This window comes from Aquila chrysaetos, chromosome 14, assembly GCF_900496995.4.
Source record: "Aquila chrysaetos chrysaetos chromosome 14, bAquChr1.4, whole genome shotgun sequence".
In the NCBI taxonomy this organism is placed as follows: Eukaryota; Metazoa; Chordata; class Aves; order Accipitriformes; family Accipitridae; genus Aquila; species Aquila chrysaetos.
Genome location: NC_044017.1, coordinates 6,471,693 through 6,484,314, shown reverse-complemented (window position 1 = coordinate 6,484,314; position 12,622 = coordinate 6,471,693). Strand labels below are relative to the sequence as shown.

Genomic DNA, 12,622 nt, shown 5'->3' with positions numbered 1-12,622 from the left:
TCAGAGGGAACCTCCTGTGTTTCAGTTTGTGCCCATCGCCTCTGGTCCCATCACTGAGCAGCACTGAGCAGAGCCTGGCTCCGTCCACCTTGCACCCTCCCTTCAGGTGTCTGTACACATTGATGAGACTGTACACATTGATGAAACCCCCTGAGCCTTCTCTTCTCCAGGCTGAACAGTTCCAATTCTCTCAGCTTTTCCTCATAGGAGGGATGCTCCTGTCCCTTCATCATCCTTGTGGCCCTTCGCTGGACTCTCTCCAGTATGTCCAGGTCTCTCTCGTACTGGGGAGCCCAGAACTGGACTCAGGACTCCAGGTGTGGCCTCATCAGTGCTGAATAGTGCTGTCTCTTATTGGCACGTAGCAGAACGCAGAGAGGAAAATAAAAGATGCTTTAAAAATAAACCTAAATATATACTTTTAAAAAATAAAACAATGCTCTTAATGTTACTCTGTAGAACACCATTCCTTTACTTATACTTTTCAAAACACGATGAAAAACCACAACCAGGTCACAGGAAGAACAATGGTTCTGTTGAGGGCAACTACTCTATCCTGATGTCAGTTTGATTCAGCACTACAGCCAACAGCAGCAAAAAGCGTTGACCACAGCTGTAGTGTAGTCCACTTGCAAAGTAACTGGATGAAAGATAATAGTCTCAAGTCTACAGGATTGCTAGTCACCTAGCTTATCCTTTGGCCTTAAACTCTCAAAAAAACTTACTGATGATACACCCACCTCCACTGAGTTCTTATGGTTTGCAGCAAATCCCTTCTGTCCCCCCATCTCCACACCAATAAAGTACTGTACATACTATGAGACTGAATTTCCAAATTACGTGGCAGATGGAGATAATAGTGCAGCGTAAAAACTGCCAAAAATCTCAAGGTTTTGAGAGTATTGGTTCCAGTGAGTCCTCGTGCAAATTCAGGGCTGCTCATCTTTTTCCATTAGTTAAAACTGTAATTTTGAAAACAGTAATATATTGCACTACAACCTCTATGTTAACATTAAAGAAGGCAAGGAAAACCAATCCAGAGTATGCAAAAAAATGTGGTAATTAATTTTGTGATTCGTTTATTACAATGGACAACATAGCAAAGACTCAGCACAAGTCCACGTTTCTGTAGGGTTAGGGAAAAAATGCATAAAAAGAAACAAACAAACAAAAAAAAAATCACCCATTGTTGAGCTTTCTGACTACTCTCCCCCAAAATACTGATCTTTAAGAGCTACTGCTGTGGAGGTCTTAAGAGTACAAAGGCTTTTAACAGTATGCTGTGTTACTGTAGACTATACTTGAAGATCTTTAGAAGAAGGTTAAAAATATTTCTTTTCAAATTTCAAATTACATTTAGTCCTTGAACAGCTTTTAGCCCAAGAATTAGGTCTTCTCTTTGTCCACTGCAAATCCTCAGTACAGCAAGAACAGTTCAAGTTTCACTATCTCACTGATGGGACCTGAACTTCACGCTGGAAGGTCTACTTTCAGACAGCAGACTTAGCAGATGCTCATATTCAGTCACTAAATTAAAAATTTCCACCAGGATGCCACATGCAGATTACACCCCGTGGAATTATCTGCACTTAGAGCAGAATTGAGCCCAACCTATTTCATAGAGCCTGCTGTTACTGGAGTCACACACTCCTAACGAGCAAAGGAACCAAGCCCCTCTTTTGCCTGAAGGCTCAGTTAAATTAAAGAGTGCTGTAAGAGGACTGTCAAAGGAACCTGGCAAATAAAGCAATGGCCTACATAAAGAACATCCCTGAAACCTAAACTTAGCCATAAAGGAAGACTACTCGTTAGAGTGGTATGTCTTTTGTCCAAATAGAGATCAGCTAACACCCATCTCTTCAAGGGGGAGGGTGTGGGGGGGGTGTAAAAAAAAGCCCACAGAAAAGTAGAATTCGTTATGAACACAGAAACTGTGCAAGCTGCATTGTTCTTTAATAAAAAAGCTAAAATAATAAACAAAATTAAAGATGACCTAGAGAAATGGAGCGAATAGATAGACAGTGATGCAAACTACTCCTCTTAACCCAAGGATGGACTTAAAATGGACTCACTACCAATCTATTACCTGAAGAAAGAAAGCAACAACTTGGTGGGGAGAAAAGACTCACACCTCAGACCCATATTTCTGTATTTCCTTCTGAAGAAGCTGTTCAACTTAAATAAAAATAGGACCCCTTAGTCATTGCCTTCTCTTTCCGCAGGTACCTTCCTGTTTGCTAAGATTTTTGAATAATTATTTGGTTCTTACATGTCACCTCATTTTAGTCACTTTCAAAACACAGGGTTCACATGATGCCTTTCAAAGAGCTTAGCCCAAATTTTTGCTAGCATGAACTACACATAAAAATGCAAATATCTGGAAGAATCCTGACTACCGTCTGTTCTGCTGGGAATGCCTCTGTTCTATCAAGGCAATTAGCTGATCAGACATCAGTCTGGAAAGAAGCCCAGAATTAGTCCCTGTTACTGCCAGAATACTGATGTCACTAGGAATAAAGATTAAAAAATAAATTAAAAAAATCACTCTGTAACTTGTTGCAAACCCAAGAGATAGCCAACTGCAAAACAGTAACTCACTGTTCTGACCCCAAAAAGATTTCCACCTCTACAGCAGTACCTTGGGCACTGATAAAAAAAGAAAGTGATTCATTTCTGAACCAGCAGATACACAAAGACCACAATACAAACATTCACTTCCTGCATTTCCCTACTCCTGGGCCCTGACATTACACACCCTGTAACATTAGAACACAGTCAACCAGCCACAATTTACTTGGTTGTTCAGGAAAGTGCAATTTTTACCAGCTGTAATTAGAGCAACTCCACCAGGATTTTGGAAAGCCTCTAAGTTAGAGGATGCTAAATTCCTTAGCCTGTAACTCCAGAAAAAGCCAAGACAGACAGTGTTCTCTTACCATCTCCAGAGAAGTGAGACCTCAAGGGGAGGTCTCAAGTCATACCCTTCACGGAAACAGAGTGTAAGAGAACAAGGTCCTGCTGGATGAAAGGCTGGGTCATTATGCAATCAGAATAGTCATGCTACTCTGGTTCATCCATGAAATAAAATTTCCTAAACGAGAAAGCTTTCAAATTAGGTTTGCTAGCGTCCCAGAACAATTTCCTTTTAGCCCAGGAAGAAATACGTTACAGATAGGTACATTAAACTAATAGCAGTGTCCAGCTCAACTGGTTCATTAACCCAGGGACGGGACCTGCTGTACCTCTGGATTTATATTGTGTCCTGCTTGCAAATGCTCAAAAAAGTACCATTGTCACAGTGCAGAGCAGGCTTGCAGAGCTTTCGGGAAACCCATGCATATATTGCAAGTTCTTCATGAACTGAGAAAGTTTGTCACGAAACATCAGCCAAGAAGCATTTGCAATTACATTACAAAGCTGACACAAATAAAAAACATTGCAAGATCAAAGGATGTGTCTGGCGGTGCCCTGGATGCACCCACAGGCTTCAATTACCCTGACCAGCCCCACAACAGTTACACCATAGTTGGGCACTAACATATTACGGTACCTTCCTCTATGCAAGAGCAAAATTTTGGTCTCCCAGTTTCACAAAATCCCTTATGTTATCCCTGGCCAAGTCAGAAAAATCAGACTACATGGACTACTTTTCTAATTAGAAAAATTTTTCTTTTTGTCCTTCTTTACTTGTAATTATAGGCAGAAGTTTAACTTCTGGGTAATTTTACAGCACCCAGTTGAAGCCACATCCTGTATACTCTCATCAAGTAATTCCTTAAGGAAGTGGTTTACAAACTGCATTTTCCCCATTCCTCTTAAGCCTATTTTTGCATTACATTACAAGCATCATCTGTTCACATTCAATGTCCAGTTATTTTTCAACTGCTGCACAGGAGAGTCTTTGTTTACTCAAATTCTTCCATAACACTAGGATTTCATCTCCTTGAGCAGCTTGGAAGTACTACTTCAACTACTAAGCTGCAAAGTACCACGTATGTATTTCTCTTTAATCACCTACTTTGGAGCTGGGTTTTTTGTAAAATAAATGGGGTTTCCTCACGAGACCTTTTGATTATAAATCCACGTTGCTTATCCTCCATGGCTTAACTCAGGTGTCTACCTGCTTCATTGTACTGTTCATTACCCACCTTCATGACTCGAAGTTCTACACCAGCAGTGCAAATCCAACACTGCTATGTGCTTGCTCTCAGTCCAGAGGAGCACTGCTGGGATGGGACGTACAGACAGAAGGACACACACTGACGGTTGCCAGTGTTATTATGCAAGATTTCGTAAGTATCACCACAAGTCTGTAGTCATCACGTGATTTTTTTTTTTTTTAAAGCCTCTCTCCATTTCACATGCTCACCTGTTCTTTTCAGTAAGCTGCCCTTTCCCACTTCCCCTCACCAAGGTAGTCATCTACAATTAATAAAGTAAACAGAGTAAGTTCAAGTATTTCTTCTGATGCTTTTCAACTGGTGTTTTGGTTGCAACTTCCCTCCGCAGTCTACTGCAGCTTAAACAGTAGATTTTCTCATTACTTATAGTAGGAAAAAATAGGAATACAATGAAATTGCTTCAAAGCCACATTAACTAAAAAAAACCCTTCAGGCTTCCAGTTCCAATGCCAGGCTGTATTAACCTTTGATACTCAGCTTCATCTCATCTTCCAAGCTGTTGCTTTTTCACAGCACAGTGTAAGCAGCTAAGTTGCTGAACATCCACTTTCTGATGCTGACGGTAACTCAACTGGTATTTGATTGCACTTATTGCGGGCTATTTTCATGCTGTTCATCTACCCCGCACGTATGAAATATCTGATTACTGTAACATACTTCCTGATATTCCAGATGGCAAGAAGTACAAACAGGGTGAGGAAAGGGGCAGGGGGGGAAGCATACTGCAGCTAACATTTTCTGCATGGCCTGGAAGCAGGGAATGGAGGAGTGGCATCATCTGTACCTGTGGCATTCTAAAGACTATCATTAAAATATTGATTCCAAACCCACCATCCACATGCCAAGACAAATATCCCAAATACCAATGATTTGATGCAAAGGTCTGAAGATGATGCCTTGTAACAATAAATTTTAGTACAAGCTATTTATTGAAATAGGGCCTAAGTAATTACACAGAGTGAAGGGAAGAGAGTTCTTCAATATCACAGAAAAGAATTGGTCACCCAATCTCAGGTTAGTTACTACTGAAACAACTTCGTTGGAGCGGGCAGTTTCTTCACCATTTGAAAAATGCATCTAAAAACTGTGTTACAGCTTACATACATGTTTAATAGAAAAAAACAACCAACAACAGCAAAAAAGGCTCAAACCCTGAAAGCAAAGTTATGCAGAAAGTCTAGTTGCACACAAAAGTCTCTGATTTCGATTTCCAAAAGAAAATGCAAATGCTGAAACCTAACAGTAGCAACTTCTGTATTAACTTCCTTTCTGACAAGTAATGGAAATAGGAAGAGTTAAAATCACCTGTGAGTTCACACTGGTATTACAACTGGTTGGGTGCCAGGGACACACACAGACACACACAGACACACACACCCCCACCCCCACTCCCCAAATCTAACTGTGTTATCTCCCTCCTCCACTCTACTTAAGGCCTTGAAGAATCTTCTAGAAGTGGTGGAAAAAATGATTTTTGGAAAAAAAGAAAAAAACAACAGCACAACATACTCCTAATTTTGAAGTTTTGCAGGAATTATGAGAGACATTTTCTCTCATAAATGGTACAGCATGCTTTATGTAGGGCTTTCCAAAGGCAAATAGCCTCACTGTTTTGTTATACTTACAGTTCATCTAATTGCATATCTAAGCACAGATATTTACTGTAGATACCAAATGCTAACATTCCAATAGTTTATACACACTTGCTGTAGTCAATATAATCTATTTAGCACTTTACCCCCATATTTTAACCTCACTAGCTCATAAATTATGATTTTCAAACAATATTTTCTTCTGCATAATACAGCTATCTTGCAATAAAACAAGCAAAACTTACAAATGAATGCAGTAGTTCAAGAGACTGAATGATTCAAATTTGACTACAGGATATTAAATATCTGATAAATGAACAAACAAGGCATTACCTTTTAAAAAAGTTGTATGTATGATCCTCGGTCTTCTTTCAATCAGGAGAAAAAAAGAAGCAAGTATGATTTCATTCTTTGGGTATTGAAAATGTGTTTTCTGTTTATCTATACGGAAGATGCTTACATATTTCTTTAGAGTTTCTTACAGTACCACAATTGTCCTGCACCAATAAGTCAATAAATGAACTAAAAATTAGCCACCTCAGAGATGTTTATAAAGTGGCATCTGTTAGGAGTCATCACCATCACCAATTTCAGGCATTGCCAGTGGGAATTCACTAGATATCCAGCAAGATCCCAGGCAAATCACAAAGCCTGCTGTTGCTTGTTATTTTAATTCATTACCTGAAGTAAATGTAAAATCCTCACAGGTAAATCTATTCACTGACACAGTAAGGAACATGGATCAGTTTTAATGGTGGCACTGCTGGACTCCAGCTGGAACTTCCAAGGAAGGTGATGAACTCTTTCCCTAACTTCTTTCAATGCAAGGCAAGACACGCTTTTGAAGACAGCCAAGTTACAGGACTAAAATGCAGGTGATACTTAGACTTACTCAGAAGTCAAACTAAATCAGTCAGCGGCCCTTCCAATTCTAAGCCAGGGGGTGAGAGAGGAGGAGGAAGTTAAGGAAAGTGTGTAGTTATTTACATTGCTACAAGAGAGATGCGTGACATGACTGCATTTGGTCAGATAAACAGCTACATACTGTGCAGTCATCACTGAATATCTTGGGACTTGCATGTCTGTGTTTTCCCCATCCAGTTCATGCCTAAATCCAAAGGTAAAGATTAGTTTTACTCTTCTCCCACTACACTCCAAGTCAGAGCCATGAAGAAGACTCAGTGGTTTTGTCATTTTGCCTAAAGCACATGTTTAGTAAGCCAAGAACAATGCTGTCAGAAACCAACCGATAATGATAAACCAATCATTTATTCCTTGGAATCATAACTGCGTGGAAGCCTTGGAGCAAGTATTCAGGTCATGTTTTAATGCTGTTATTGTAATGGCAATTGCCACATGTCAAAGTGATGATGTAAAAAGGTATCCGGCCTTAGGATGCTGACAGTGTCCAGTGCTCCAAAGGAGCCGAGAACTTGTCATGGTCACAGACTCGCTGTGACTGACAAGTAATTCCTATTATTATTAAAAATAAATTACTAACATATGAAATTTAGCAGGACTTTAATTTCTTTTACCTCTCTGGACAAAAACACGGGATACCCTTTCCAGGGTGTTCCAGCTTGCCCTCCTTCTCATGTTAACAGGCCAAAAGTTATCCAGTCTTTTAAAAATTTAATCATAGCCCATATTTTGCAACTTTCCACTGAAGTGGATTCCATGCCTGAACAACAGAGTGCATAAGAATTTAACTGCTGTATCGCTAAAACATCTTTGATAAATCAAGGGAGCAAACGCTATAAGCAAATAAAAATACACCTGCTGCTTAATGAACAGGCAAGCTCAAAGATGCATTAATAGAAAAGAGAAATACTCTTACCATGTACAGTTATTAATTTAATAATCCCCACCCCCACAGCAGAAAAAAAAAGATGTGAGAAGTGCTATTCTCAACTGCATAAAGTATGGAGTATAAGGCTTTTTAAACTCAAAACACTTACTACAATGGAATAGCTGTTTAAACATGCAAAACACTGGACTGAATTCTCTTTCTTGGAAAGACCTAAAAAAGAAAGCAAATCCTCCTAACCATCCTTCAAAGCCCTCGCTCTCACCAGCAAGCTGAGCCAGCAATGCAAAAAACCACCAAAACCAACCAAACAAACCCCAACAAAACATAGATGAATTAAATCAGAAATACACCCGAGCGCTGCTAACTCTGTAACTGAACTACCAGCCAGAGCTTAAAAGATGTTTGGTGAGCATGGGAACTTGTGACTCTGAAAGTCAGTAGTTACAGTAATATCTGGAACAACATTTTGGGCTTTGATAATCCTATGTTAATACAGTCAGTGATAGATGTGGAAAACAAGAATATTTTGCAGCTGCCCTGATCTTCATACTGTCATAAACAGTTTTTTATTCTTGTAACATCCAGACTAATATTACACAAGGGATGCATTATAAAAATAACAATATTCACACATGATCCAGATTCTCCTCTTTCCCATGAATGCACTACTAGAGCATTTAATGTTCATCAAGCTCATACTTGTCAAAGTCACAACCCAAAAGCAAGAAGACAAGCTTTGAACAATGGGAGAAGAATGTGTCTTCAGCCTACACACTCATTACCTTAGTTTTATAATTCAGTGAAAACATGAATCCTCCTGTGAGTTTAATCCCGTTTCTGCCAGGCAGTAATTTTATCTTTTCTTCTGCACCACTGGCAACAAATGAGAGGGTGCTTCTTTACAATGGCAAAATTGCACTTTTGGAGCAAAACATATATAAAATAAAAATAAGAATGATCCTTGCCCAGCTACCTGCAATGCCCTACTTTCTACCCTCATTGACAACAAGCAGCCAACACCTGGGATTTGGAGAGCAGAGCAGGCACACTCGAGCAGCTGCATGGTGGTGGTTGCCACTGCTTCCAGGATGGCCGTCCTTAAGCACTGTTTTTCCAGTTCTCCAGCTGAAAACATCTCAGAACATCCTGTGTGAGACAGCAGTTAAAATGAAGCCGAAGCAGTACTCACACAGCTGTCAGATGCTATACACTTTGCAGAAAGGAAGAAAAATTCTTAAAGCTACCCTTAAAGTTAGCTTTGTAGCTAATGAAGGGTGTTTTAATACTTCCCTGATTTTACGTAAAAGTGTTAGCTTGCAGAAAACTGACAGCCCCTGCTTACTCAATTTAAGCCACTGCAGACATCATTTCAGCTGAAATTTTCACTGAGAAAATACTAATGCTTTCTGACTAGTAAATAATAAGGATATACTGGTATTTTTCATGATCACATGCAGCACAGGTAAGAGACGAGACCTTTCAAAGGGTATTTCCACTGCTGTGAACTATACTTCTATGAAAGCCTGAAAAACACTACATAAGGCAACTTCTAAAGCTTTTCTACCCCACTAAACCCTTTTTCAAACCACAAGCCCTACAGCTGTACACTCCCATCTGACTGCAAAGCACGAAGTCCCAATCGTTCTCTGGACTTTCAGCACGGCCTGTCACCCCACAAGCACAGACTCCCACCTACTCTTCCCTTTGCATGATGAGAACCTACAAACGTGTTTGGGGTAAAAGGAACCTTTCCAGTGCTCGCCTAGAACTTGCGAAATTTACGGTACTTCGTTGTTGCTGTTGAACACTTCACTGCTATACATGGAGATCGATACAAACGGCCTAAAAAAAGGGACAATAGGAGCAGTCAGAGAAAACTAGCTACGAGCACTGCACACTTCCTTTTTCACATCTAGCTGGGTTGTTTTTGGCAGAACTACCAGTAACACCACAAGATCCCGGCAAGGGAAAGGGAACAGACCAGAAGCAGTCCTGGAATGCTACATGGCCAACTGAGGTTCATACCATTCTGTCTGGACTTCTTAGCAAAGCCATTTCCAACACAGACACCCCTGGTGTCAAAATGCTGAACACAGGGAGTTCTGCGCAAGCGTACAAGCCCCCCCTTCCCTCCCCCTTCTTTCTTTTTGCACAGAGTACCTCTGAGGACATATCCTTGACTGAAAATTTGTTTACCTAAAATTTGTCAGGGCTTTTAAAATCCCCCTACTTTCCAAAAGGGATTTCTGCACCTGCTTAGAGTTGCTTATAGGATCAAAGAGTTTTTTACTTGTGCTTCAGAGGCTTCCAAAAAAAAGTCTCATGTGCCATGCCCTCTCCTCCTTCCCCCTCCTCCACCACCTAACACAGCACGTGCACCCCGGGCTCTGGCTACAGTAGGTGAAGCAGAACAAGCGCTACCTCCGTAACTGCCCTCTTCCAAAGGCGATCTGCTAAGACACACAAGCTTGATGCCCTCCCATTTCACTTTGCACGTCTTTTCCTATTACAGTTCAAAGCAACCAAACTGTTGCGCTGTAATTCCTCACTGATTTGAGCAGTTACGCATACCCACGCCAAGGTCCCCACTAGTAAGAGAACGAGCACCAACTTTGGACTGGTAGTCATCTTGCCACTAGTAAGAGAACGAGCACTAACCTTGGACTGGTAGTCATCCGGGCACTAGTAAGAGAATGAGCACTAACTTCAGACTGGTAGTCATCTGGCTACTAGTAAGAGAATGAGCACTAACTTCGGACTGGTAGTCATCCAGCCACTAGTAAGAGAATGAGCACTAACTTTGGACTGGTAGTCATCCGGGCACTAGTAAGAGAACGAGCACTAACCTTGGACTGGTAGTCATCCGGCCACTAGTAAGAGAACGAGCACTAACTTTGGACTGGTAGTCATCCGGCCACTAGTAAGAGAACAAGCACTAACTTTGGACTGGTAGTCATCCGGGCACTAGTAAGGGAACGAGCACCAACTCTGGACTGGTAGTCACCTGGTCCCATGAAAGTTTGTGGCGACACCGTAACAGCCCCTGCCTTCGCTCTGTGCCACCCTCAGCCCCCCCCCAAGAGCCGAGGCAGCCGACGGCAGCTAAACCGTGGGTGAGAGCAGCCAGGCTGCTGCCCAGCCGCCCCTCACACGGGGAAAATCCCACGCAACTATGCGGTTCAGAAACCGCCTCGTTCGCGGAGGGGGAAAGCCCCACGCCGAAAGCGCGATTAGCAAACCTTGCCGCGATGAGCAATACCTGGCCGCGATCCGTTATGCAAGCGGGAAAGCAGAAGAGTGCCAGGGAGCAGCCCTGCACCCGGTCCCGGCCCGGGGGACCCGGCCGAGAAGGCAGAAGACGCTCCCGCCCTCCCCGCGGCTACCGAGGGAATCAAACACGTGCTCGGAGGGGGCGACGGGGCCGCGCTCCGCGCCGCCCGCCTGAGGCGGACAGGCCCCCCGGCCGGGGATTACCGCCCGGCGCGGGCTGACGGCTTCACCTCAGGAGACCTCGCCCCGCCTCGCCGCGCTCCCCACAGCCACCTGCGGTGCGAGGGGCTGCCCCGGCCGGCAGGGCTGACGCGCCGGGCCCGCGGCGGGGCGGGCGGCAGGTCGGGGCCGAGCCGCGGCTGCGGAGTCACCGCCGGCAGCCGACGGAGGAGCGGCGGGCAGCGCCAGCCGCCGCCTCCCATCCCCCCTCCCGACCGCCGCCGGGGAGCCCGGACGCCCTCGGGAGCCGCGCTGAAGTGCGAGCCCGGCGGCCCTCAGCCGGGGCTCCCGCATTCCCCCGCCGCCGGCCGGGCCCCGCAGCCCTTTCCCTCCCTCCCTCCCTCCCTCCCTCGGCCGGGCGCTCACCAGAAGAAGAGCCGGGAGCAGAGGTTGGCATCCCGCAGCGGGTTGGGCTTCTCCTCGCGGGGCACCGCTTCCATGCCGCCCTCCGCGCCAAGCCAAGCCAAGCCAACCCGCCCGGGCGGCGGCGAGGGCGCAGGACCTGAGGCGACTTCCCTCCGCGGCAGCCGCCGCCGCTTTGCCGCCGGCCGGCGCTGTTTCCGGGAAAGCCGGCACCCCCCCCCCCCCCGCCGCCGTCGCCGCCTCGTCCCTCCCTCACTGCCGCCGCAGGACGCCTCCTGCCGGCCCGGCTCCCCCGCGGAGCTGAGGCGGAGGCTTGAGGCGCCGGGGCAGCCCCGGAGGCCGCGCCGGGGCGGGAGCCGCGCCCCTCGGCCGTCCCGCGGGGTTGGCGCTCCTCCCCCGGGAGGGCCGAGGGCCGCCCCGCTGCCCTGACGAGCTCCCCGCGGCGGAGGCCGGGACCGGGACCGCTCTGCTCTTCTCTTCTCCCACTGGTTTCTGGCCTGCGTGAGCCGCTCGGTGATGAAAAGCATCCCCTGGGTGGGCGCAGCACCGAGCAAGGCACCCCCGCGACTTTTGGGACAGAAAAACGCAAGGCGGGTCAGGGGCGAATCCGGCTTAATGGGAGCCAAGCACCACCAGAAACGCTTGCTGTCACCTCCCCTGCCCAGGTGCTGCAGATACTTCTATTAAAAAAAAAAAAAAAAAAAAAAAAGACTCCTCGTCGTTTAACAACGTTTAGGAGAGTTTGGTGGTACAAAGTAGCTGTTTCATTCCAGGAGGTGGTGCATCGCAGAAATCCTTGAAGCAAGTCTCAAAAGTTCAGCAAGGGATCACCATACTCCTCTCCAGCACTGTCACCGTGGCCTGCCACAGGGAGTGTGACCAAACGGAGCAGAGGAAGCAGCAGGAGACCTGAGGAAGCAGGAATGCGGGACATGTATCTGAAGTAACCAAAGAACTATTAATCTCCATGAAAAAAATAATTGGCAGAATGGGTCCCTGCCATGCTGTTATTTCTCTGCAGTCCCCAGATCACAGAAGGGCTGAGGTTGGAAGGGACCTCTGGAGGTCAGCTGCTCCAACCCCCCTGCTCAAGCAGGTCAACCTAGAGCCGGTTGCCCAGGACCATGTCCAGATGGCTTTTGAAGATCTCCAAGGAGGGAGACTCCACAACCTCTCTGGGCAACCTG

At 45.2% G+C, this 12,622-nt stretch overlaps 1 protein-coding gene across 9 annotated transcripts in view; it reads right to left on the bottom strand.

The window, feature by feature from the left end:
- Positions 1–11,638, bottom strand: part of ABCC4 (ATP binding cassette subfamily C member 4) — a 151,243-nt gene extending 139,605 nt beyond the window's left edge. For 4 of the 9 annotated variants that reach the window (XM_030036470.2, XM_030036473.2, XM_041128657.1 and 1 more), the window contains exon 1: positions 11,439–11,637. In XM_030036470.2, the coding sequence (XP_029892330.1) occupies positions 11,439–11,512 (74 nt within the window). In that variant the 5' untranslated portion in view covers positions 11,513–11,637. Of the gene's footprint in view, positions 1–6,106; positions 6,428–10,842; positions 10,964–11,438 lie in introns of those variants that run through there. The other 5 variants (XR_003926537.2, XM_030036475.2, XM_030036476.2 and 2 more) reach the window with 3 other exon arrangements.
- Positions 11,639–12,622: the final 984 nt, after the last annotated feature.